Source organism: Clupea harengus, chromosome 14 (genome assembly GCF_900700415.2).
Source record: "Clupea harengus chromosome 14, Ch_v2.0.2, whole genome shotgun sequence".
Lineage (NCBI taxonomy): Eukaryota > Metazoa > Chordata > Actinopteri > Clupeiformes > Clupeidae > Clupea > Clupea harengus.
In genome coordinates this window covers 12,758,497-12,783,909 of record NC_045165.1, presented here as the reverse complement: position 1 = coordinate 12,783,909, position 25,413 = coordinate 12,758,497, and the positions used below count along the sequence as shown (strand labels likewise).

Below are 25,413 nucleotides of genomic sequence, written 5' to 3'. Positions count from 1 at the left end.
CGACCCCTCTGCCCTGCACAGGTGCGTATCGGAGGGGGGCGGTCCCGGTACGAGGGGCGCGTGGAGGTGCTCCAGGCGCTCCCCAACGGGACCCAGCGCTGGGGGCTGCTGTGTGGAGACGGCTGGGGCACCAAGGAGGCCATGGTAGTGTGCAGGCAGCTGGGCCTGGGATACGCCAACCATGGGCTGAAAGTATGTTGCATACTGTGCCCAAACATGCACATCCATACACTCATACATCCACATGCGTCCAAACATACGGGTGCATGTACACTCACCATTCACCAACATGAAAAGTACATACTTCTTGTTCAAGTGTATACTCGCATTTGTGTACGGATGCACACATTTTAGTTTTACCACAGTATTCCTACTTCACAAATATAGGCTATGCTAATGCTCAGACATTAACTTGCATGGATGATTTTGACTGATAAACTAACGCTTCTCTCTCACAAACATGAGAGCATGCTATTAAACACTAACACACCAGGTCAGGCAAGAGTCTGAAGAGAGAGAGAAGAGACTAGTCAGAGATAGCAGGAGTTGAGACAAGGCACCATCATTTTTGATACTGTGGGTGTGAGTGTGTGTGTGAGTATGTGTGTGAGTGTTTGTGTGAGTGTGAGTCACTAGTGGACACATGGACAGCGCATGTCTATCTGTCTCCGTCTTTTTGAGTTACTACTAGGCTGACATGTAGAAGTTGTGTCGGTTTTTGAGGCTATGACTGACAAACATGGCTAAGTGTGTGTGTGTGTGTGTGTGTCAGAGTAATTCATGTGTGAAAGATGTGTAGTTGGTGTTTGTATGCAGGTATGGGTGAGTATCTGCCTGACTGACACACAGAAGGTGTGTATGTGTGATTGCCTGTGTATGTGTGTGTAAGTTAGTGTCTACCTGACTGACGTGTCGTAGGTGTGTGTGTGAGTGTAGGTGCGTCTGCAGGGCGGGCGCTCCTCGTATGAGGGCCAGGTGGAGGTGGGGGTGCGGGTGGGAGAGCGCTGGGGTGCGCTGTGCAGTCAGGGCTGGAGCACCAGAGAGGCCATGGTAGCCTGCAGACAGCTAGGGTTCGGCTACGCCATGCATGCCATCACTGAGTACACACACACACTCGCAAACACACACAATCACACATTAATGCGTATTTGTGATCGCTAGGTGTCTACACACATGTACCAACACACACACACACACACACACTGACATATATGCAGATGCACAAATACTCTATGCATGTATGCCAGTTCTGGGAGCACAAACACACATGCATGTATGCAATCAACTAATACACTGACACACACACACAAACAACTTTTTGCAAGCATGCTATCATCACTGTCACTGTACTACACACACTTAAATACACACGTCATGCGTGTATTGGTGTAAACTTGTAGAAACACATGAACTTTCATGCACGAAACTGCTCGTAATCAAAAAGAAAGGCTAATTCACTCATACATACACAAAAACACACGCTCACACTTGAAGCAGTGAAACTGATGTAATGCACTCATAACATCATGTAAATACACACACATATACATTCTCTCCTCTGATCTCTGTATGTGTGTGTGTGTGTGTGTGTGTGTGTTTGCATCTTGACGTGTGTTTTATAAGGAAACGTGGTACTGGGACGGCAGTAATGTGACCGATATGGTGTGGAGTGGAGTGAAGTGCATAGGGAATGAGATGTCCCTCTCACAGTGCCAACGTCAGAAAGTCTTCAGCTGCCCGAAATCCACTGCCCGATTTGCCGCTGGCGTCATCTGCTCGGAGAGTGAGTTTTGCTGTAGTGATGATGTACACACCGTAACGGATTCCCTGTTAATGCTCATACCATAACTGCACTTAGATCCACATAAAGATCCCTCAACCTCACGTATTTAATCAATACTCTTTGTTGAGTTGAGTTTCAGCAGCTTAAGGGCCATCACAAAAAAAAGCTTGTCATTACTACCCCTTCCTTTCCCTGTCTCTTTTGTCTCTCGTTTCAGTCTACATGTCTAATCCCCCTCTCTCTGTCATCAGTACCTTTCCTTCTCCCTATGTCTCATCCTCAGCCTCTAATTCATTTCTAACCTCCTTTTCTCTCATTGTCCTCTTGTCTGTCCCCCTGTCTGTCTGTCTGTGTCTGTGCGTCTCCAGCGGCGTCCGACCTGGTGTTGAACGCCACGCTGGTGCAGCAGACGGTCTACATCGAGGACCGGCCGCTGCACATGCTGTATTGCGCCGCGGAGGAGGACTGCCTGTCCAACACCGCCGCCCAGGCCAACTGGCCCTACGGCCACCGGCGCCTGCTACGCTTCTCCTCGCAGATCCACAACGTCGGCCGCGCAGACTTCAGGCCCAGGCTCGGCAGGCACTCATGGGTGTGGCACGCGTGTCACGGGTAACTACGGCAATGCATCGTTTGGGGGGGGGCAGTTATAGGAGATGCACAGGAAGGTGTTGTAGGAGCACATGGCCATACAGGATGTTACTAGAAATAAAACATATGGAAAATGTCTTAAGGAGTTTATAAGCCAGTCATCAGTTACTACAGAAACATCGGTATGTCACCAATAGATAGCTTCTCGTGTGTCATTTGTAGAGTCATGTGTGTATGTTTGTGTATCTGCAGGCATTATCACAGCATGGACATATTTACTCATTATGATCTGCTGTCAGTTAATGGCACAAAGGTGGCCGAAGGACACAAAGCCAGCTTCTGCCTGGAGGATTCAGATTGCCTGGAAGGTGAGAGCCTAACACATATACGTACATATTGACAGACATTGGCAAAGGCCAACAACTGTGTACTGTTCACATTCAGCAAATGTTCACACATATTCACATTCAGCCAATGTACACACAAAGCTCTTCCCCCATCTTTCTGCTCCATTTGCCATAGGTATCTCGAAGCGATATGAGTGTGCTAACTTTGGAGAACAGGGCATTACAGTGGGATGCTGGGATCTCTATCGCCATGACATTGACTGCCAGTGGATTGACATCTCAGACGTGAAACCAGGAAATTACATTTTACAGGTAAAGCAAATCAGACCTCATTTCCCTTCGTCAGTTGATCAAAAAACATCATCCGGTTGATCGCACAACTTTATAACTTTCAGACTTTCAGATAGACTTTTCAGGTGCACAACAAAGTGTAACTTCCTAATACCTTTCAGGGTTTCTAGCAGTTTGTGTGATTGTTTCTGTGTTTTTTCCGCAAGTTTGTGTGATCGTCTCTGTGTTTCTCTCAGGTTGTGATAAATCCAAATTACGAGGTGTCGGAGATGGATTACACCAACAACGCCATGAAGTGCAGCTGCAAGTATGACGGCCATAGGATCTGGGTGCATAACTGTCACATCGGTGAGACAACATTATCAGACATGCACTATGTTTGCCTGCATGTCTGCGCGGCTGTCTGTGTCTCAGCCCTAGCTGCCCATAGTCCTGTATGGGCCCCTTTGGTGTTCCAGTTGTTCCCTCCAACCTCCAACACAGTGATTCACCTTTTCCCATACGTGCTCCTTCTCGCCCTGGCTTAACCTGTCTGCCACGTCCTCTGACTAGGTCCTCTATGACACACACTTGTGCAAGGTAGCTGTCATATCATCCTTTTGACACTGAGAGCAGGTATTGTAAATTGGTGTCTAGTGTATGAATTGCTTACACGTGTTTATGTTTGAAAAGTATACGTCACTGCATGTGTGTGTGTGTGAAAGAGAGAAAGAGAGAGAGCGAGAGAGACAGACAGAGAGAGAGAGAGACAGAGACAGAGACAGACAGACAGAGGGAGGAGAGAGAAGAGAGAGGCTGGCAGTGAGCTTTCTTTCCACAGGGCAGTTTTATAACATGTGTCTTGAGATAAAAAAAATGAGAAACTCTTTGTGCCTTTGAGTGAGTGCAGAACAATCCTTTTGGGGCCATTGTGTGTGTGTGTGTGTGCGTGTGTGTGTGTGTGTGTTTGAGTGTGTGTGTGTGTGTGTGTGTGTGTGACACCACAAGCCCCTTAGGTTGGGCTTCGTCCAGTTTCAGATGACTGGGAAGTGAGGCTTTGCAGAAGGCTGTGGAGCATGCACGAAAAACAGCAGTAATGACAGAAACAGAGACAATAAAAGCAAAAGAATAAAAGTCTGCCATACCAGTGGTTCCCAAAGCCTGCCAACATCCCTGGGCCAGAGAGGGGGAGACAGCCACCCCGCCTGGGTCTGCTAAAACATACCACCATCTTATAAACTGAAATAAATAATAATATGAAATACATCACATTTGTAACCTCCTGAGAACCCACCCATAGACTTGTGTCCTCTGTAGTTGACATTTGTTTTTGACCGTAGTGGGTTCAGCGGTTGTAATGTTGCCTGAAGGTTATTCTGAGGTTATTCTGTTTGCTTCCTTGCAGGTGATGCTTTCAGTGACGAGGTGGAGAGGAAGTTTGAGAAATATCCTGGACAGTTCAACAACCAGATAACGAATTAAGACACACACACACACACACACACACACACACTCACTCTCTCTCTGAAGAGACACATGTCAACCTCATACCAAACACACAATCATACTTAAGACATTCTAGCTATATCTGGCTTTTTGCAGTCATTCATTCATTCAGTCTTGCATTGTGATTTCCATACTACAATTCCCATGATACAGCACACCACAACCATATACATAATTCATATTCAAATAGTACTTGTGCCAGTATGTTTAAACGACTTTCACAGTTGATGTGTGTGCGTGTGTGTGTGTGTATCCAGGAATTCTATTACTTGAATTCTTCGCTCCAAAATGTGTTTCAAGGGAACATTGTCGTGTGAAAACATCCTTTGCGGTGCTTTGTATGAATGTGTTTGTATGTTTACGTGTTTGTATGGTCTACATGTATTTTCAAGTTGTCATGTATGTTTTATGAAGAAAACACTTTGAATGAATGAATGTTTTTTAAGCTAAAAGTAAAACTATGAATATTAATTTCATTTTGTTTGGAATATGAAGTCCATGATCTCATTCCAATATATTTCAGTACTGCTTGATCACAGGGATTTTACTTGCACATTCCATTTCTGTAGCCACCTTTTCTTTATTTGAAGGAATAATAAAACTTAAAAATTGAGCCATTGTATTTCCTTTGGCTATTAATACAACCTGTATTAAAGTCATTCATATCTTTACATAACACACATAAGGAACTGCATTTTACTGTTACATGTTCTTAAAAGGAACAGTCCGCGATTCTAATCTAATACACTTTTTTTTACAAAATTCAGCCAATTGCTCCACACTATCCTATGCAGCTGTCTGTTCTGAGTGTGTGCTTAAAAAAACATGGTGTCCCCACACTCGGCTCCGACCGAACCATAAACAATTCCAGCCTATCTGCACATTGCTTCAGGAGCATGGAAGGGAGGGGTGACATCTGTTTGCCCGTTGAGCTTGAATATCAACACATTTTCACCAGAATCACAGACTACCGGTACATCTCTAAGACTGAATTAGAGCTGCATTGTTAGCTTGTCAGCACTTGTTTTTGATGAGAAACCTCTGTCTGAACTGATACCCCTAAGGGCTTTGTGAACAGTGGACACTAAACCAGACAATCAACAGTCTATTTTTCAATTATTTATTTAACATTTTTGTGAATCCAGTGGTTATGAGAAATAAGGATGACTTCATACTTGCTCTTACATTAAATCACTGTGATATTAAACCATAGTCTTACATTAATTCACAGTTATAGTTTCATACTCATTTCATTGAGAAACCCCATGGCACTTCTCAACAGCAAACATCCATAAAGGCAAACCTGAAAGTCTAAAAGACAACATAGAATAGCACACTTTTGTATTGTACACACAGCCCTTCAGATTACATACTAAGATTGGTTTGCTCCTCCAGCAGAAATACTTTGTGGATTTCAGCGCTGTGACATGTAACCCATTGAACAAATTTCCCTTTGGGTACACTGTTGACTGGGGCACATCACATGATCGCCCCCTGCAGGTAGGAACACAACACAACACAACTTCCTTAACTCATCACCTTCCTTCCATTGGCAGCCGCCTTACAACCTGCTGGAAAGACTTTAGCACCAGTGTGGCCTCTTAAAAAGGACGCTCATGCAGACAACAAAACTTAATAGTCACTCTTCTTTCCCATTCTTTCCACCACCACCTTTTGCCATCTTTTTTAATCACGTCTTCAGCCCCACACGTCTTCTTTCCCCATCTCTCTATAAATACCATCGCTTCTTTTTCGTAGTTTTACTGTCATTTCACTCATTACCCAACCTCTTTCCCTCTTGATGGGGATGCTTAATGCTTGATGGCACAGGATGATGAGGTCACTCTGTGAACTCTGGGGTCATGTGCAGCATGAGCAGGTCTTCGCCTCTCCTGACGACCATGTTGATGGAGTCTTTGGTCCTCACAGCATTGTAGATCTCCTCCGACGTGTTCACTTTGGTTCCATTGATCTCTATGACAACGTCACCTGATTTCATGCCAGCTCTGAAAAACAGAAAACATCATGTACTTTTCCCACAGATCACAAAAGAAAGAGGCATTCGTAAAGGCAAAATGTATCGTTGAGTTGGACAAAATTCATGGTACGTTTCCAAGGTAAATGCCAGTTAGCAACTGCAATCTTGTAATATTGTTTGACTATCCTGAAAGGAAACCTTGAACATCAAACATTTTTTAATACCAAATACTGTTTGTGGTGTGAATGTCTGAGTTAGGATGTACTGAGTTAGTAGTTACCAGTACTGAACAAAACCTCTGTGGCTTAGTCTGAAGTAGGTAAAGGTCTATTTCAAAAGTCTTGTGGGTTTTTGGCAGATGACCATGACATTTTTATTTTCGTGAAAGTGACTGCATGCACAGTATTGTACTATGACATCACCGCTTACCGATGCGATGGAGAGCCCATGATGACACGGTGAATGAGGATTCCGTGAATGACGTCAGGGAAGGAGGAATCACGCATCTTCAGTTCAGTGATGATACTAGAAAAAACACACACACACACACACACACACACACACACACACACACACACACACACACACACACACACACACACACACACACACACACACACACACACACACACACAGTGTAAGTGGGAACATACAGGATCACATCCACAGACAGTCAGACTGGGCCCACTACACACAAGACACCAGGAATGAAACAAACGTTCAGAATAAGTCACTGGTCATGAAGGCTGGTCATACACACACCTGGGTGTAAGAGTGAGCATCATCACTCCAATGTATCTGCGTTTTCCTCCTGAATCACCAATCGCCGACCCTGAAACAGAACACAGACACACACACCAGAGCAGAATTATGAGTCAGCTGGACTGCACGTCGAGTCATTCACAGGACGAGGTATGTAAAAAAAAAAAAGAGGTCGAAAATGTAATACCGGACAAACGAAAAAAGACATTTGTGTGTGAGGGTATCTGTGTGCTACGGTGCTCACTCTGATTGTCTGCACTACGGTCCAGGAAAACCTGAACTCTGTCTGAAGGAATGGCAAATGAGATTCCAGCTGTGACCTTCATGGTGTTGATGCCGATGACCTCACCATCCTGTGCGTCACATGACCAGTTAGCCAGACAGCATACATTTCAGGTTTTTTAATGAGCTTAGTACTCCCACATGACATTCAAATTGAAATCGTTATTGCATTGGACATGACCCTATTTAAAACCACATTACCCCATACTATTGAAGATTAAAGTAAACAGATAAACTTAATGTACATTTAACCACGTAACAAATTAGCAATTTGCTGGCCCTTGTTTGACCATATGTTTGTGACAGTGTGCATAGTTGTGCTGTGATGTCATATTGTGTCACACAACTCACCAGGTTGATTAGGGGACCACCGGAATTTCCAAACTGAAAAAAAAGAACAGTGTGTTTTCGAAAGTTACATAACACATACATCTCCATAACAACATACATATCTCCATAGCGACACACTTCACACTTCCTCATGGTAACAACAGCGGTCTACTCTACACTGCCCAGGCTAGCAGTCTGAGTCACAGGACTAACACCATTCTGCTGAGACAACCGGACTCTGGGCTTAAGATCTACAGTCCCCTCCATAATTTTTGACACCTCTGGTAAAGATGAATAAAGACATAAGAATCTTTTGATAAATGAAAAATGATAACAATCCAACCTTTAATTGAAGTAAAGTTATTCTGAGAAAAACTAAATACCATAATTTATTTTTTATTTTTAACAAAACCACATGTGCCACAGTTATTGGCACCCCCGCATTTAATATTTTGCACAACCTCCATTTGCCAATAAAACAGCATTCAGTCCTCTCCTATTATATTTCATAAGGTTGGAGTAAACAGAACAGCGAATTTTTATAGAATCTCTCCAGATCGCCCAAGGTTTTGGGTCCTTTCTTGTGCTTTTCTCCCCTTTTCTAGCTCATCCCACAGTCCCTCGGGGGGCTGTGATGGCAAAGGCAGAATCTTGATTTTGTGTTCAGTAAACCATTTTTGTGTTGATCTAGACATATGTTTTTTATCTTTGTCCTGCTGGAAGACCCAACAACGACCTAGTTTTAGCTTCTTGGCAGAGGCAGCCAGATTTGGATTTAAAATGTCCTGGTATTTCATGATACCACGTACCCATAACGAGGAAAAACAGCCCCACATCATCACAGAGCCCTAGCGTTGCTATGTCAGTTATCGGACAGTGTCAAACATCAGCCATTCTGTTAAACAATCAAAATGCTAAGTTTAATAATGAATTAACAATCTATAACTATAACACATGACAACGCAAACGTTTGCCGATAACACACGCAGTCCGATAATTACCACCGTTACGATACCATCCTTGTGGGGATCAGGTTCTTTTCAGTAGTCATCCCTCATTTTGCACCAAACCCACCTTGAGTGTTTATTGTCAAAAAGCTGAATTATCTTTCCATCTGACCATAGAACTCAGTTCAAGTAACAGTGCCACCGCCAGTAGCGTCTAGCAAACTCCAGGTGCTTACGCTTGTGGTTTAATCACAGAAAAAAGGATATGTTTTATGATATGCCTTCCAAATAATCTGCTGGCATAGAGGTGGCATGTGATGGTAGTTTTGGAGACTTGGTGACCCCAAATGCTACTTTTTTCCGTAACTCTCCAACAGTGATTCTTGGGGATTTTTTTTGCCTCTCTCTTCATCCTCCTCAAGGTGCATGAGGGCAAAATAAACTTGTGCCCTCTTCAAAGCAAGTTTGTAACAGTTCCAGTTGATTTGAACTTTTCCATTTTTGCCCTAACAGTAGATATGGACATTTTCAGGCGGGTAGCAATTCTTTATAGCCATTCCCCAACTTCTGGAGGTTAACACACTTTTCCCTTTCATGATTTGAGTGTTTTCCTATCTTTCCCATGTTGAAGAATGAATAAGGGGATTTGACCTCTGTGTCACCTCATAGTTATATCCCAGTGAAACAGGAAGTCAGTTACTGCTTGAACGTTCCTAAACATAATATAGGAATATATAATATAATTGGAAAAAATGTTTGTTACATTTTGTTCATAAGAATTTCTAGGGGTGCCAATAATTGTGGCACATGTGATTTGTTCAAAATAATTATTTCTTGATTAGGGACTTTTTTTCTCAGAATAATTTTTTTTCAATCAAAAGATTTTTCTTGTATTTTGTCAGTGTGACCAAAAGGTGAATTTCTTATAACTCTTTTTATTCATCTTTACCAGGGGTGCCAACAATTGTGGAGGGGACTGTAATATGCATTAATATCCCAAGGCCAAGGTCCAAGGTTAAAGCCCAGTGACATGCATAATACAAAGCTATGAATACTACTGAGGAGTGAGTCCTTCATTTTGGTGACGTGTTAACTTTGTAGCAATCTCCAGTGTAAATGATTCAGTGAGCTCTGCTAAAAGAGATCACCTTCCATGTTCTCCACAAACTCAGGAGACTAGTGTCCTGAGCAAACCCTAGGTGCAGACATTACCTACCTAACCTTTTAATTGATCCTGCAAATAACGGACTGATATTTAATCCATTTGGTTAAACATTATGATGGATATACCATCATGTTTAGATAGATATCTGCCACATGAAGTGTATCAATCATAAGTTACTAGTAATACTGCATTGTAAAAGAAAAGACTTGGCTGGTGACTTACATCAATGGCTGCGTCTGTCTGAATGTAATCCATATTGTGATTGGACATTCCCAGCTCCTTGCTTCCTCTCTGGGCGGAGCTAACGATCCCTGAGGTGATGGTGTTCCGCAAGGCGAAGGGACTTCCCATGGCAACCACAAACTCCCCCTGACGCACATCAGATGACTTTCCCAGACGCAGCGTTGGCAAAGGATGCTGGGAGGAGAAGACAAAGCACAAGTTAAGTGAAGCACAAGTCAAGGTAAAGCACTTGAAGCAATGTGGCAGTTTAATTATATGGGAGAGCAATCTTGACATGCAGCAGAAATATTGTGTAGCATAAACTTGTGTTGTAGCTCTGTGATCTAATAGCTAGCAATCAAAAGGTCGCCAAATTCGAATCCCAGCGTGGTCTGTATTGTCTCAGTCCACCCAGCTGTAAATGGGTACCGGCTTCGGCTAACCTGCTCATATGCCTAGCACCACGGAAACTGGGTACAAGCACCGGCCTTATTTGCCTTTATGGCTGGGGAAGGATTAACCCATAAACTCAGCAGCTGTCAACACCACTGAATGTGTCACCTCAGCAATGCTGCAGTATTACTTGGCCTACATTGGGAACTCAAAGCTAATTCAGCCTGTGAGACCCACAGATGAGGAGGTCTCTTGGACATCCAAATAGTACCTCAAGAACCATAGAAAACCAACATCTCTGCTGGGATCCAAAAGTTCCATTTCAACAAAGATTCCAGGTATTCTTTTCCTATTGTACATAAACAGAAAGGGACAGTATTATGAAAAAGAAGAAGAAAAAAAAAAAAAAAAAACATCTTACTTTGGGATTAATTTTGATGGTGGCGATGTCTGCCACCATATCCACGTCCTGCACCGTCGCGTTGTAGGATTCCCCGTTGGTCAACTTGACCCGCACACCGCGTTTGTTGGCCACCACGTGGGCGTTCGTGACTATGAGCCCGTCACCACTGATGATAAATCCGGAGCCGTTGGAGATGGCCATTTCTCTACCAGAGAATGGATGCCTGTAATTGCATAAAGAGGCACAGTGTATAAAATCCATACATAGACTCAGCAGCTAATACACGGTCTAGCATACACAGTATAAAAATGGACTGCTGTCAGAAAGCACTGACATCTTCAGTCATGAGGGACAATGTGTGACCTCAACTGTTGAACAGTTTAGAGGAAACAATTAAAGGAAATATCCAAAATAGTATGGCTGTTTACCTTCCAACGATCTCAATGTACACAACAGCAGGGGTCGACTTTTCCACGACATCTGCGATGAAGTTGTACCTGTACCTTGGGCTGTCAGGTTTGTACGGGGAAGCACAATATGCCGTGGGCAGAAAGCTTCTCTGTATGGAGTATTTGAGTCCTGAAAGTCTCTTGTCTGACCGATCGCTGTCGTCTTTACTTTGATTATGGTATACCAGGCTAGCACCAGCGACACCCAGCCCAAGTGCCACTGAGCTAAGCAGAGTTGGTCGGTTTGAGCCATGGTCCCCGTCGCTTTTCGAACTTTGATTTGTCAGTGAGCTGATGACATTTCTCCTGTCACTAGTATGATTCCCAACCGAAGGCGTTCCCGAGCAATGTCTGACGACCTTCACAGAAATTGAGTTAGACTGACCGCTGTGTTCTCGAACAAGTCTGGTGATTGTCCGAAGTAAACTACGGTTCGCTTGAATTACGTGCCTTGTTGCCATGTTGCATCAGTTTCGACAAATAACTGAATGAACAGTTCGTATACGATACCAAAACGTACCCAAGTACAACAGCTCATGTACTCTATGTCATCACAAAGAAGCTGCGTTAAAAAGAAAAACAAATACTGGTAGCGCTTCGTATTATTTAGCTACAGACAAGTAACTTGTTCCTTACTTGTCCCTTCAGTGCAACACCCGGAAATAATGACGTGAAGTATCGAGAGCGCATGCCTGGACATGCCCCCAGTCAGATGGTGCGTTCAAGATCAATAGACATTTGTCTTCACACATATGTTGCTAAATGAAGTTTTAAAAAGTTTGGCCTACTAAACGATTTTCAATGTTTTTTTTTCGTAAATCTTTGATATTTTAAGGAATTTATTATTTGTAATTTAGTTTTGAGAAAGCTCAAAGCTATAGATAATATGAACCCATTTTTGGAACACAATTCCAACATTCAAGAAAGTCAAGAGGACAGATCTAACATGACATACTTGTCAGCCATCCTGTATAGCAAATGGATTTTAAGGATAAAATTATTTATATAAGTATAGTTTATGACAAGAGAATATATTTGGATGTATGTGGAACCCTGTGGTAATAGAAAATGAAATTGATTGTTTCTGGCAACAATAGATGGCAATAACATTAGATAACAAAGTTTGTCTTATTCTGAGTGTAATTTGAAGGAACTGGGTGTTCAGCAGTACCTGTGAGTTACGTTCTGCGATTTTGAGACCTGTCTAGTGAGTGAGGATGAGTGTGACAATATAACAGATAGAGTCTTGAGCTAAATTTTAGCATTTTGTGAAATTTGAATGTACATGAGCAACAATATGAGCTTCATTGTAAAACTAATAGTTGGATTATTAGTTGAAGCCAAGAAAATGTTTGAAAACAGACAAGGTCATGCATAAATTGTGAACTGCCCCAAGTAGCGAAAGGTTGAATGATTTGACCACTTCAACAGGGTGGAAAAGGACCATTTTAATTTTGTAAATTTAAAGATTAAATGTATTTTGAAGACAGACCTAACCATGTCAGAGAAACAGAGGGAAACATGTTTTAGCTCCATCTCCACATGGCCGATATGAAATTGGGTAATTAGCTTCTACATGTCATTATGAATGAGCTACAAAATGTCATTAAGATTGGCCATTCACACAGGCATGAGTTGGCTGCTGAATTGTGATTGGCCGTTGGTGGCCATTTGGTTGAGGGAGCCAAATGGAACTTTCTTGAAAATGTGTCAATTGTAGCGCCCCCTATGGACGCAATTTTAAATTTTGTCGTGCATTTAAAGAATGTGGTAGTGATGCAGGGTGTTTAATTTGAAGTGTAAGGTTTAAACCTTTACATTTAAAGATATCAGCTACTGAAGTGCTACATTTTTAACATTGAACAGTATTCACAAATACATTTTAAAGCGCCTCTTAAGCAACCAAAACGAGGCAAAATGTTTTTTGAGCTATTGCCCAAAAACTGCTTTACCGCCACCCCACTTCAGGGGGTGCTAGCATAAAGGGAAATGCAATTAACACATATTAAATGCAAATAACACAAACATCATTTAATTAAAGAGAAAGATACAATAAATCACTAAACATGGACCCAAAAAGCCACACAAGAGAAATGAATACAAAGCACTGCGATTCAATTGCAAGTACGTGTGAGCGGAAAAGGCAGGAGATTGATCCGAGGAATAGGAGTTTGTTTTTCCTTTTCTCTCTGTTGCCACTGTTTTTCTCAATGTGTTTCTTTTGTTCACTGCATAACAGTTTGCTTCACCACCCGTCCTTCCTTATCAATTGCAAAGTTGTAGTTTTGGGGGTTGTCTAGTGCCTCCTCAATCTTCTGGTCCAGATTCTCCAGAGTAATAAAGGTCTTTGCCACCTCCTGTAAAACAAAGAGTGTGAGTCTTTTTTCGAATGCGTACATACACACAAGAGGAGCAGCAGACCAGACCAGACCTCTGTACTGCAATCACATCAAATACAGATATATCAACATACTTAGTCACCATCATACAGTCTTACCTGTAATCTCAATATCTCACTCTCCTTCTCCATGATGAGCTCCTCAAGCACTCTCTGTCGTGCCAGAACCACCTCTCCCTGCTTCCGTTCAGACTCCTCCTGTTCCTGCTGTACCCTAATCTCCCTGCAGGCACAATGTGAGACATCATTACTGTGGGCATGTGGGTTTATATTGTGTGTGTGTGTGCATGTTTTTTCTTCTTCTGTACAGTGTGTTCAGTACAGGGTAGGATAGGGTTGTGATCATGTAATGCACATTTCTGGCTTCCACACACAGGGTAAAAGGTACCTTTCTAACAAAATAGTCAGCTTTTAGCCACTTTAAGTGACAATATAAACTATGGATTTTAAAGACATCAAAGATCAGCTTCTTCCGAGAGCAATGCAAATGAGCATACAGAACTGTTTAGATATGGATTTCTACATGTCCATAATTTATCTCTCTGTGTGTATTGGATTGTGAATTTTGCCCACCTAATTTTACGCAGCCGTTCATTCTCCTGATCGTTCCAGGCCATGAGCGCACGGTGTTCTTCAGCCTCCTGTTTGGCTCTCTCCTCTGCTAGTGAGCCTGTCTCCTCTTCATAACGCTTCCTCAACATCTCTTCTTTAAACTGCATTCTACACAAACATAACAGTAATATTCTTGTTATTTTTAAACACATTCAATATATTCTGGTGCATGATCAATACAAGTAGGACATCATTTATGTTAATAAATAGGAAGTATGGGAAAATGCTGTTTTGCAAATAGCCATCAACAAAACAACCAGCCAGCAAACGTAGTATCGAGTCAACATAATGTTGTCTGAGTCTGTTTCAATGCAGTAACGTCGACGTATTTGGAGATTTCGCATTATGATTTCTAATGTCAACATGACCTTCCATAAAACACAATTGAACTGCTCTTTACCGCAGTGCCCTCATGATGAGATTGTACTCAGTGAACCGTTCCTTCAGAACAACCATTTCCACTGGGTCCACAGGCGGAGGGTACTTGATTCTCCCAGCTTTTGACTTCGCCTTTGGGTCGTTACGTGATTTTCTCCCCCTGACCGTCTCCACAAGTACAACTCGGGGAGTAAGGATGCGGGCAACTGGAGCCCGTGCGGTCCTGCTAAGAGCTTGAAACATGCCGTCGGTGCAGGTCGAAAATGCCTATACACAAAATTACAAACGCTTGTACTCAACTGATGTACACAATATACAAGACATAGAATTCATCTCAGCTACATAAGTTTAGCCATCTACGAAGGGGACGCCATGTTGCGTCCACTTTGACCCCGGAAGAAATTGCATTCTGCTTATTCGTGTGTCATGTGCATCTTTACTATTGACCAGCTCGCCATTGCCACCCACCGGCCGAGGCTGTGAAAGTCAACCTTAAACGTGTCCAAAAGATCATCAGTCTAAGCAGCACAGGTTTGACATTTACATTTAGTCATTTAGCAGACGCTAAAGCGACGTACAAGGGAGAGAATAGTCAAGCTACAAGCAATAGAACCTGGTGTAACAATAAATACTACTTTACATAAGAAATATTTAAAAAAAAAATGAAATAGAAAGAAAAAGAAGTGCAGAAATGTAACTGCTGTAATTGCAAGTTAAGCACTTGTCGAAGTTGAGAATTGGAGAACTGGATATTCTAGGCTTATTGACTTCAGGACCCTACCATGTCCTTTACGTGAAGTATGTGTATTAAAGCCAGCGGACTCTGCGTATTTTCCTCAGAGTGCTGGTTAATTACACTAGCTAGGCTTGATAAGGTGATTCTAAGAGTGGTGCACTATGGGACATATTGCAGTATTACTTCCATGACTGGCAAAATTAGATCAAATTCACGCTGTTAAAGGTGGGAAAGAGCCATCTTTCTCCATTTAACATAATCACATCTCTCTCTCTCTCTCTCTCTCTCTCTTTCACTCTCACACACACACACACACACACACACACACAAATAAATAGACATAATTACTTAGGTTAAAATTTTATTCAGGTACTTTTTAACATAGATTCTAGGCAACAGTCAAATTTTATTAATGACCGTTACCAGGCTGAAACTTTTTTGTTTCTCTAATCTAGCTTATTTTGCGAAGGGTCTCTTAAATAGAAGAGCACACAGAAACAAAAGCTTGGACAAGCGGACAGACACTACCTTAGTGTTTCACTGAGGAGGCAGATGTTCCAAGCACATGCCTCTCTTCCTCAATGGATTCTCATATTGCACAGTTCTCATCACTTTAAGGGTATGACCATTACTCCAGAAAAAATTGTGTGAATTCGTTTAGATATCAAATTTATTCAAATGAAGAATTTTGTTAATTGATTTAAATTATTCATAAAATGTTTTTTTTCCCAGATCAGTTTCAGGTTTTTTTTCTTTTTCTTTTTTTGTGCATTCAAATTGAGACAAATTTGGCTAAAGAAAATAGATGCATTAATAAAACAGTCACCTAAACGTAATTGAAGTCAACAGTATGAGAATTTAACCACTGAGGAGGAAAAGAAAAGTGTACATTATCAAAGCGCTTTAAGCTCACAATGGAAATAACACAATCACCAAACTACCACAAACTTCCACTGGCCCTCTGATTACAGTTCCAGAGCCAGGGATAAAGGCAGCATCCACTGAGCAGAGTTCAGTTAGCAAAGTCCAAGCACTGGAGGCCCGATTGGTTTTAAATGGCTCAGTCCACCTCACAAACAATTGGTTAAGAGTTTGCCAAATAGGTGGATGTATAGTTTCAATTGGATTTTGGTCCATGTGTGAGTATATATTGCAAAACACAATGGACAGAACTCTGCTCAAAGGAGGCAGCGGAGGAGTGGGGATTGGGGAAAACTAACGCAGTGCAGCTCTCGCTACGATCTTTCACACGGCGGCCATCTTGAGTCGAGTGTGGAGAAGAAGGGGGACTGTTACGATGGAACTCTTGTAGGGCACAAGGGCTCGAGAATCTTCAGATTGATGGCTGGATTGAGAGTGTAGGGTGTCGGAGTTTTGACAGTTTAGGGCATAAGGGTGAATGGATACGGATTTCAATGGGAGGAAATGAAAAGAGGGTTTGGGTTCTGGAGTTAGTATGATGATGAGGTTAAGGGTAGGTGCGAGAAGCATTTGGAATGAAAGGTTATACATTAGGGGTCATGGTTTTGGGTAGAGGTTAATGGTGAGTAGGGGTTCAAAAGATTAAAAGGGTAGGCCAGAATTTTAGGTTGGTTTTAGGGTCAGTGGTTGAAAGGGTTGGGACTGAGGTTAAGATGTCCTGGGGCATTATAGGATAGGATAGGATAGGAAAGGGAAGTTAAGGGTTGGTTGGTGAGGCAAGGTTAAAGCATTTGCAATAGGTATGGATTTAGAGGCTGTGGGGAGTGTAGGGGATTATATCTTAGGGGGTTCTGAAGGGTTTTAAGGGGTGGAATGTTAATGTTGAGTTAAAGGATGAAATGAGTTTGAGTGGGGATGGTAGGCGTCATGGCTGAAAGTTGTGATGGTCGGATGTTTAAGCAAGGGCAGGAAGAGCAGAGAAGGTCAGACGAACTTCTTCACCTTCCAGAAGTTTCCTGTGTGGATAAATAAGAAAATAAACACAGGAAACTATACAATATGTGGATGACCATACTTCATTGCTTTTGATCCAAGTTTCAAACATGCAAAATGTGACAGTAAACTACACAATACTATTAAGGTTTTCCCATTTCCAGTTTGGTTTAGAATTAGGTAACCTTTCCCATTTCCAGTTGCTTTAGAATTAACCTCCAGTATATGGGCTCCAAGTAAAAATAGGCAAAGTTCTTTGTATATATTTTAACACTGAATTTGTCTTTCGTCTGGCTGGTGTAGGTTAGGCTGTACCTGTATGCAGCAATCTCGATGTCCAGAGCCATCTTCACATTCAGGAGGTCCTGGTACTCCCGTAGGTACCGTGACATCTCCTCTTTCGCATCGCCAATGCCCTGCTCCAAATCTATTATCCTTCCCTGTAACCACAGCCACAAAAACAACAGCTTACTTCACAAATCATTGCAAAACATTTGCATTACAGAAACTAAGGTCACTCTCTACAAAGCATTTGACCTCAGAATAGCATTTAAAAGGATCACAACAGATCAAGATGCATATTCTGCAGCATTAAAGGTTCGGAGATTAAAATAAATGTGAGCCCAGAGGAGAAAGTGTGGAGTCATGCTGCATCCAACTGTGGTGCTTAGAACGGTCAGAGCAATGACGAGATTGGATGTAGGACTGCAGGGGAAACGAATAAAGGGACTGACTGGGCACCGATCTTTATATCAAATATATGTGTGCAGAACTCGATTCTAATATCTCTAAATCATATCCATATACATTTTCCCATTTAAATGTAAATGGATTATAATCCATACAGGTATGCAATGACAAGGTCAATCAACAGCAGACTAAATAGGCTGCAGCTCAGTAAAGGTGCCAGGAGATATTTTAGTGCAGTGCAGGGGTTATGAGCATGAATGATTCTATTTATGGTTGAAGCTCAGACTATTTTAGACAAAAGTGTATGAAAATAGCTTGTCCTGCTTTCTCAAATATGCATTATATATTTGAGAAAATTACTGTCTGAAACTAACAGAAGCATTAAAAAAGGTCTCAGTCTTTGATCTAGTCTGATTAACTCTTATGCACATTGGATGTTTTACCTACAATTTCTCCCCTTCTTTTACCACACTTGAAATGACTACGTATGACAGTCATTGTGTAGTAATTACATATATTTATGACATATGTATGAGTGACAGACATGAATGTTGCGCTTTGCACTTATGAATGGATTAACAAAGTCACATGACCTCTTAGAGTCACATGGCCATCACCATGGTTACCATCATCATCAGAGTAATGATGTTTACCTGGTACTTGGCAACCTCCTTGCCCTGCTCCTCCTCTAGATCCGCAAGTTGCGAGTTGAGCGAGTCGATGACGTTTCGCAGCACCTCCAGTTCGGCAGAGCGGGCCTGCAGTTGCCACCGGTACTCGGCCGTCTCTGCCCGCACCGCCCTCACCGCCTCCTCATTCCGCTCCACCACCTCAGCCGCCGCCACCATTTTCCCCCGGAACCACTCCTCCGCCGCTACAGTGTTCCGGCTGGCCTGCCGCTCGTACTGCCCACGGATCTCCCTCAATGCCACTGACAGGTCAGCTCCGCCCACCGCCACCCGGACCACGTCTTGCCCTGCCGCCAACGCCTGCAGCTCCGCCCTCAGTCCCGCCTCCTCTTCCGCAAAAACCTTCTTTAAAAACCCTGCCTCCATCACCAGGGTCACCAGGCTGGCCTCTGCATCGCAGTTCCCTAGCGCCGCCCTGCTGGCCTCCTCCTGGGCTCTGCTAAGCGCCTCCTCAGCCCTGCCTCTCCTCTCGGCCTCTTCCTCCCAGCGCTCCCTCAGCCTGGCCAGCTCCTCTCGCATGCGCTCTCTCTGCGCCTCCATGTGCGACTTCTCAATGGCCTCCTCCTCCACCTTGGCCTGCAGGGCACGCGCCTCCTCCTCGTAGAGCCTCTGCAAGGGTGAGGGGTGTCCGAGGCCGCGCTGCAGGGCCTCTAGCTGGCCAAGAAGGGCCCTGTTGTGCTGCTCCAGCTCACGCACACGGTCGATGTAGCAGGCGAAACGGTTGTTCAGGTCCACCAGCTGCTCACGCTCCTGGGCCCGTGTGTCCCGCAGCTCGCCGCTCAGAACACTGGCCTGGGAGAGGTCGCAGCGCTCCGACGTCAGGCTCCGGTTGCAGCGTGGGGCCCCTCTCCTCTGGAGCGCCGAGGAGAAGGAGGAGTGTGAGGGCCGGTGGAGCCGAGAGGAGATGTGAGACGAGGAGTCATCCCACAAGCGCCGGGACAGAGACGGAGAAAGTAACGAGTTGTAGCTCATGATGAGAGGATGGTTGTTGGTTGCTGTTAAGTTTTTTTTGTTTGTTTGTTTGTTTGGTTTTTTGGCTGATGAAAATGATTTTGGGTTGTTTCTGTGTTTTAAGTCCCCCTTGTTCTGCACACCATCGGTGAAGATGATGGGCCGTTTGCACTGCACCAGTTCGGAAATACTGCAGAGCTCTGCCTTATATACTCTCTCTCTCTCTTGCGTGCACACACACACACGCACACACACACACGCGCGCATACACGCATACACACACACACACACACACACACACACACACACACACACACACACACACACACACACACACTTACTCACACAGAGGCTGCATCAGGACGGTCAGCTCCTGATCAACCAATGAGATGGCTCCACAATGAGGTAAGGTGTGGGTTGGTTTTGTGTCTAGGGAACAGGAGATATCAAAGACAGAAAGGGGGTAGGGCAGATTTTCTCACAGAAACATCAGCCACACCTCCACAGAGAAGATTTGACACACGTTTCTTGGAGTAGATTGCACATTATGTACAACACTATCACAGATACTTGATACCTAAATCCAGCAGAGGTTTTGTATGAGTGTGGAGTGTTGTGACAAATGTATGTGACCTCAGCAATTCAAGTCTGGTTTTATATAGCACAGAGGGTAAAATGAGGGAGAGGAAACTAAAAACTGAATTTTAATCTTTGACACAGTCCCAAGACACTCAGAGAGGGAGAGAAGGAGAAATAGAGGAGAGACAGTGAGAAGGGAGAAAGGGGGGAAGAGAGAGGTGAATACCTGCAATTGCTGATTATGCATGAGGAAATGTGTCTAGTTCTCACCTGCGTTTACATTTTATAGTCTCTCTTTCTGTTTCACTCATAGCCTACAAGGAGAGAGAGAGAGAGAGAGAGAGAGAGAGAGATATCTAGACCAACCAAAGAGTTTGAATAGCACGCTATTCGGGAGAAAAAGGACAAAGAGCAAAGAGTAATTGTAACATTTTACTCGACTCTCTTTTTTCACACCGATAGATGCTATAGTCTGTGGGCACCTTGTGTCCCTTCAAAGACACTTTATTTTTTTTAACACACCCCTGTATGCCTTTATAACTGCATAGATTGTCGATATTGGCAGAACATTATATTTATGTCTTTTTCCTATAATGGGACGTCAGAAATAGCTTATTCCGTAAAATAGAGGTGGAGGTAGAACTAGACCTGCAGTATTTAGAATGTTTGGATCGTATGAGTCATTTCCATCTCTGCATTCTGTGTGCAACAATGTCGCTTGTTCGCCGAACTGTCAGCCTCTGGGTGAAGATGTTTCATCGCAGGAGTCCATGAAGCCTCATTGATTGAGACTCAATAAAGCAGACTTAATTATTTTCTTCTGTGGCCAATGACATTGCAAATGTGTGTCTACGTGTATGAGTGAGCAAAAAAAACGAGCCGGCGAAGAAGATGTGGAGAGACTGCTATCCGCATGTGATAGCTTGGCTACTTTTCATCGTTTTGACAGTTATCGTAGGTTGTTATGACAACACGCTATTCTAATCCGGAAACGAGTTCAGCTAAAGATGGCGGTAGAGGAGCCGATGGCGTTACCGATGCGCCTGAGGAACCAGCTTCAGTCGGTCTATGAACTTGACCCTTTAAGAAATGAGGTGAGTTTATCGTTTCAGTCCGCTGAACCGAAGAGGGTATGTTACAGAAAGAGTAGTTAATTTCTCGTCGAACATTACCGGAGGGGGAAAACTGGGACGGCAGTAAAGCGAATCCACGGACAGCAGAGCGGACTCGCGCGGAGGTGCCGAGGGTGTGTAGGACATCGTACGTCCCCCCCAATGCGATCGAGAAAAGGAATCACTGGAACGATCCCAAATCATGTGTTTCATATCATATATCTGTTGTCTCTTCGTGAAATCAGCAATATTGGCGAGGTAACGAAGCCATTCGACCGTTTATGTGTAGGATGTATTGTTTTTTAGACCCTCGCTAACCCTAAACTGACACGCGAGCCTCTTGCGCGGGTGCTGCCCTCTCTCCTTGGTCGAAGACACGGGGCTCGCGAAAGTACATGTGATGTCGGCACTCAACTTTCGGTGGAAGCCCGGACAGAACTTGAAACACAGTCTGTTTGATACAGGTCATTTTTATTTACATGGATGTTGTAATTAGTGGTACTTTATTTCACCGAGGTCCGATCTGAGCTGGTGTATGAGATTGATGATGGCGTTCAATTAGGTTATTATATAACTGTTGCGTAGCAAACGAATGTTGGACTGGTTTGTGGTAAATGTGGAGTATCAAGGAAAAGTAAAGGAACTTCGTATTTCACCGAAGCAGGCACACTGTAGTGTAACGCTCTCTTTCTCTCCCACTCTCCCTCTCTCGCAGGAGGAGGTCAAAGTGAAGATAAAGGATTTAAATGAACACATCGTATGTTACTTGTGCGCGGGATACTTTATCGATGCTACCACAATCACAGAGTGCCTGCATACCTGTGAGTAAAGTTATGCTATTCTCATTTCTGTTATTTGTAAGGCTCAGCACATTATGTCATGCTTATGAGAACCTTTGAGAGAAAAAAATCAGTAACTCTAACATTCAAGCTCCTCGATGTTACAGCGTGAAGTGAATAAGTTGAAGTTAATTTAAGATAATTAATGAATCGTATTAATGTTAAATCAATATCGAAAAAAAGCCTATGAATACCCAGAGCCTCAAGTAGACTGTTGTTAGCCCGTTGTAAGCCTTTGTACTTTTTATGACCAGCAGACGTTCCGTTCCAGGCTCTTGGTGCAAATGTGTTCAGAGGAATCGTGTGCTAAGATTTCACTGTTCCTTTTTTTCTGTTGACACTCCATTCCCCCACCCCCACTCCAATTAGTCTGTAAGAGCTGCATAGTGAAGTACCTACAGACCAGTAAGTATTGCCCAATGTGCAATATAAAGATCCACGAGACTCAGCCGCTTCTCAACCTCAAACTGGACCGTGTGATGCAGGACATCGTTTACAAACTGGTCCCTGGGCTGCAGGAGAGTGAGTGAAGTGCACTGATCCGCAAAGAAATATGCACAAACGCTCAGAGTACTTTATACCTGGGCAGGGACACATACATACAAATACATGCTTTATCTTAGCCGCCACATTGACCCTATTTGATGCTATTTCAGAAAGTATGACACATAGTGTGGCAAGAAGTGGCAACTGTTTTCTATTTTTCCTTTGCTTCTGGATTAGGTGAGGATAAGAGAATACAGGCCTTCTATCAGGCCAGAGGCCTGGATCGCTTCATCCACTCATCTAAAGGAGGTATGGCAGTTACACACAGTCTTAAGACTATGCAGTTAAACAGTCTTAACAGATATTTCTTGTAGGCATTTTTAGATTCGAAGTAATTGCATGACCACAGTGGGAGTTCATCATGGTAATGAGTTTAACTTGATCTGTGTAGCATAGGCAGCAGGTGTGCTGAACAAAATAAATAAAACAAACTGTAAAGTGTGGGTTGCATCATGTTTTAAAAATAGAACATTAAGACACACAAGAGTACAATGTGACGTTTCTGTGTTTGAGGAGGCTTTTTTTTTCAGGTGTTTTTATGTTTTTAACAGACAGCCCTTTGGACTGCACTCAGTCCCTCCTAGGAACTGCATTAACTTTCTTAATAGCAAAGCTGCCCATACATTTGTACACCAGAATGACTGTCAAATACAAGTAAAGTCCCTTTTTAATAAGGTGTGGATGGTAACTAACACTTCAGTACAAATGTCTCTGCAGAGGGCATGACTGATAATGGTGGCATGACATTGGGCAGCTTTGACCAATCGAAAGCCCACTTTTACAGATACGACGAGCAGGTGTCTCTGTGTCTTGAAAGACGGAGGTAACCTTTCACTTCATACTCAAAGAAGCACTTTGACATTTTTGGAAACTTGGATGCAACTTGGAAATAGTGTAGTTTACTAATGTGTGTATCTCTCCATCTCCCTGTAGTTCCCTGTCCTTGGTTTCAAAAGACAAGATTAAGCTGGCACAGCAGGTAGAGCTTTCCGTCTCAGCACCACATCAATTAGTCCATATGTCTCTGATCATTATTCTCTGTGGTATTCAAGGTTGAGGAGTATTTATGTGAGGTGTCTCTTGTGTGTGTGTGTGTGTGTGTGTGTAGAAGTTTGTGCGTTGTCCAGCGAGGACAGAGGTTCAGCACCTCCGGAGAGTTCTGTGTCGGAGACTCAACCTGGATAAACAGCAGGTCTGTGCACAGAAAGCTTTCTAGTCTCATTCGTCAGAGTCAATTACATCCAAACTGCTCATTAGTCACAAATGGTTAAGCAATGATCTATTGTATGAAGGCAGTAATTTTGACTGTTTGGAACGCAGACACATAACTTTTTGTTATTAGAATATTTTGTATATCTTGGGGAAAGCGTGTAAAGTATGAGGTGAACAAACAGACCAAAAGTCTTTGTTAATCTTTGTTATTATGGTGGTATTTGGTGCATCTGTATTATACAGAACTATAAAAAGCTTCATCGCAGAGGGTTTAAGAATGGAATTTGTCCAGGTTTACAAGGGACCTCAGAAAGACTTGGGCATGACAGGAACTCAAACCCTTTGAAGTCTGGAGTGCAACTTCTCATAAGAGCCACTCTTTTGTCTGCAGGTGCAAATGCTATTTAACGACAAGTCCCTGCCTGATCACATGACCATGAGACAACTGTGGCTCTCTCACTGGTTTGGGAAGGTACTGTGAGCACAGCTGGCGCTGACTCAAAACCACACACACACAATGAAAACAGTCTAAATGTCACATTCCTGAAAGCGTTGTAGACAGTCACAACATGTAAATACTACTAAGCAAACATGAGTACTGTGTGTGTGAAGTGTCATGCAAAGTTCTGCTTATGTGTACCAGACATTAGACATGTGTAATGGAGTCTGATTTTTGATTGTGAATGCAAGTCCTAGATGTTATCTAACATGCCTGGGGTAAATCAATAGCACTCAAGAGCGTTTACCCGGCCATCCGCACAGGCTGTCAAGGAAGGGAACGTTCACAGCCAAGACTCAAAACCTCAGAGTAGTCATAAATTATAGCACATCTTGCTGAAAAATTGAGCTAATTACACAGTACTGGACCTTCTCAAAGATGTTTGAAAGCTCTCGTCATTGTAACTCATGACCCAAGGCTACTCTGTTTTCTGACCATGACCACAGCAATCATCACAATGTGAACACAAGTACTTTGAGACTAGCAATCCCCAGGCAGAAAGCTGTAGTCTTGAGTATCTGAAGTGTTAGCTGCTAATACATTCAAAGTTGCCATGATCTAAGAGGCGCTGTCTCTCTCCCTTCTCTGTCATTTCCAGCCTCAGCCGTTGGTCCTTCAGTATGTCATCAGAGAGAAGAGAGTCAGATGAAGCCAGTGGGTGACCTATGACCTCCAGCATGTCCAGATGCACTCGGCTGGAAAATGTTTATAGGACACACATCTCTATTTTACTATTGTCACACACAGATGCCAATTTTGTGCATTTTATTATGTATATTTTTAAGATAAAAATAAAAAAATGATCATGTAATATGTCTGACTTGTGTGGT

At 43.1% G+C, this 25,413-nt stretch overlaps 5 protein-coding genes across 7 annotated transcripts in view; 2 read left to right on the top strand and 3 right to left on the bottom strand.

Moving 5' to 3' along the window:
* loxl3b (lysyl oxidase-like 3b) overlaps positions 1-5,110 on the top strand; it is a 17,813-nt gene extending 12,703 nt beyond the window's left edge. For both annotated transcript variants that reach the window (XM_031580169.2, XM_012826851.3), the window contains 7 exons: positions 22-192; positions 1,624-1,783; positions 2,152-2,395; positions 2,627-2,742; positions 2,897-3,033; positions 3,249-3,360; positions 4,397-5,110. In XM_031580169.2, coding sequence (XP_031436029.1) covers positions 22-192; positions 1,624-1,783; positions 2,152-2,395; positions 2,627-2,742; positions 2,897-3,033; positions 3,249-3,360; positions 4,397-4,473 — 1,017 coding nt within the window. In that variant the 3' untranslated portion in view covers positions 4,474-5,110. The remainder of the gene's footprint in view (positions 1-21; positions 193-1,623; positions 1,784-2,151; positions 2,396-2,626; positions 2,743-2,896; positions 3,034-3,248; positions 3,361-4,396) is intronic.
* Positions 5,111-5,603: 493 nt separating this feature from the next.
* LOC105899646 (serine protease HTRA2, mitochondrial-like) lies at positions 5,604-12,117 on the bottom strand. Its single transcript, XM_012826846.2, has 8 exons — positions 11,408-12,117; positions 10,998-11,202; positions 10,184-10,378; positions 7,871-7,903; positions 7,482-7,590; positions 7,238-7,307; positions 6,905-7,000; positions 5,604-6,503 (listed from the first exon to the last, which is right to left on the bottom strand). Exons 1-8 carry the CDS (start codon positions 11,887-11,889, stop codon positions 6,338-6,340), a joined length of 1,356 nt encoding a protein of 451 aa, XP_012682300.1. The 5' UTR covers positions 11,890-12,117; the 3' UTR covers positions 5,604-6,337.
* A 1,316-nt stretch (positions 12,118-13,433) lies between these two features.
* Positions 13,434-15,217, bottom strand: mrps26 (mitochondrial ribosomal protein S26). Its single transcript, XM_012826849.3, has 4 exons — positions 14,839-15,217; positions 14,400-14,546; positions 13,926-14,049; positions 13,434-13,785 (listed from the first exon to the last, which is right to left on the bottom strand). The coding sequence occupies exons 1-4, from the start codon at positions 15,057-15,059 to the stop codon at positions 13,654-13,656; spliced, it is 624 nt and encodes a 207-aa protein (XP_012682303.1). The 5' UTR covers positions 15,060-15,217; the 3' UTR covers positions 13,434-13,653.
* A 679-nt stretch (positions 15,218-15,896) lies between these two features.
* si:dkey-33c12.3 (uncharacterized protein LOC335380 homolog) lies at positions 15,897-20,020 on the bottom strand. Its single transcript, XM_012826852.3, has 3 exons — positions 18,810-20,020; positions 17,782-17,906; positions 15,897-17,489 (listed from the first exon to the last, which is right to left on the bottom strand). Exons 1-3 carry the CDS (start codon positions 19,815-19,817, stop codon positions 17,429-17,431), a joined length of 1,194 nt encoding a protein of 397 aa, XP_012682306.1. The 5' UTR covers positions 19,818-20,020; the 3' UTR covers positions 15,897-17,428.
* A 1,334-nt stretch (positions 20,021-21,354) lies between these two features.
* On the top strand, positions 21,355-25,394 carry LOC105899648 (polycomb group RING finger protein 1-like). Of its 2 annotated transcripts, none has more exons than XM_012826848.3 (9): positions 21,355-21,469; positions 22,203-22,308; positions 22,696-22,848; positions 23,050-23,121; positions 23,590-23,695; positions 23,806-23,851; positions 23,981-24,064; positions 24,476-24,556; positions 25,182-25,394. In XM_012826848.3, the coding sequence occupies exons 1-9, from the start codon at positions 21,383-21,385 to the stop codon at positions 25,230-25,232; spliced, it is 786 nt and encodes a 261-aa protein (XP_012682302.1). In that variant the 5' UTR covers positions 21,355-21,382; the 3' UTR covers positions 25,233-25,394. The 2 variants fall into 2 exon arrangements, with proteins under 2 accessions (XP_012682302.1, XP_031435936.1); XM_031580076.1 differs by lacking the exon at positions 21,355-21,469 and adding an exon at positions 21,477-21,745.
* Positions 25,395-25,413: the final 19 nt, after the last annotated feature.

Coding starts and splice junctions, on each gene's coding strand:
- LOC105899648 (XM_031580076.1), top strand. CDS start 21,650: ATGCGATCGAGAAAAGGAATCACTGGAACGATCCCAAATCATGTGTTT. Junction 22,849..23,049: donor GGTCCCTGGGCTGCAGGAGA/GTGAGTGAAGTG, acceptor CTTCTGGATTAG/GTGAGGATAAGAGAATACAG. Junction 23,122..23,589: donor CATCCACTCATCTAAAGGAG/GTATGGCAGTTA, acceptor ATGTCTCTGCAG/AGGGCATGACTGATAATGGT.
- si:dkey-33c12.3 (XM_012826852.3), bottom strand. CDS start 19,817: ATGAGCTACAACTCGTTACTTTCTCCGTCTCTGTCCCGGCGCTTGTGG. Junction 17,907..18,809: donor AGGAGGTTGCCAAGTACCAG/GTAAACATCATT, acceptor CTGTGGTTACAG/GGAAGGATAATAGATTTGGA. Junction 17,490..17,781: donor ATCGAGATTGCTGCATACAG/GTACAGCCTAAC, acceptor TTATCCACACAG/GAAACTTCTGGAAGGTGAAG.
- mrps26 (XM_012826849.3), bottom strand. CDS start 15,059: ATGTTTCAAGCTCTTAGCAGGACCGCACGGGCTCCAGTTGCCCGCATC. Junction 14,547..14,838: donor CTCATCATGAGGGCACTGCG/GTAAAGAGCAGT, acceptor ATGTTTGTGTAG/AATGCAGTTTAAAGAAGAGA. Junction 14,050..14,399: donor GAACGGCTGCGTAAAATTAG/GTGGGCAAAATT, acceptor TTGTGCCTGCAG/GGAGATTAGGGTACAGCAGG.
- LOC105899646 (XM_012826846.2), bottom strand. CDS start 11,889: ATGGCAACAAGGCACGTAATTCAAGCGAACCGTAGTTTACTTCGGACA. Junction 11,203..11,407: donor TACATTGAGATCGTTGGAAG/GTAAACAGCCAT, acceptor ATGCAATTACAG/GCATCCATTCTCTGGTAGAG. Junction 6,504..6,904: donor ATGGGCTCTCCATCGCATCG/GTAAGCGGTGAT, acceptor TCTGTTTTTCAG/AGCTGGCATGAAATCAGGTG.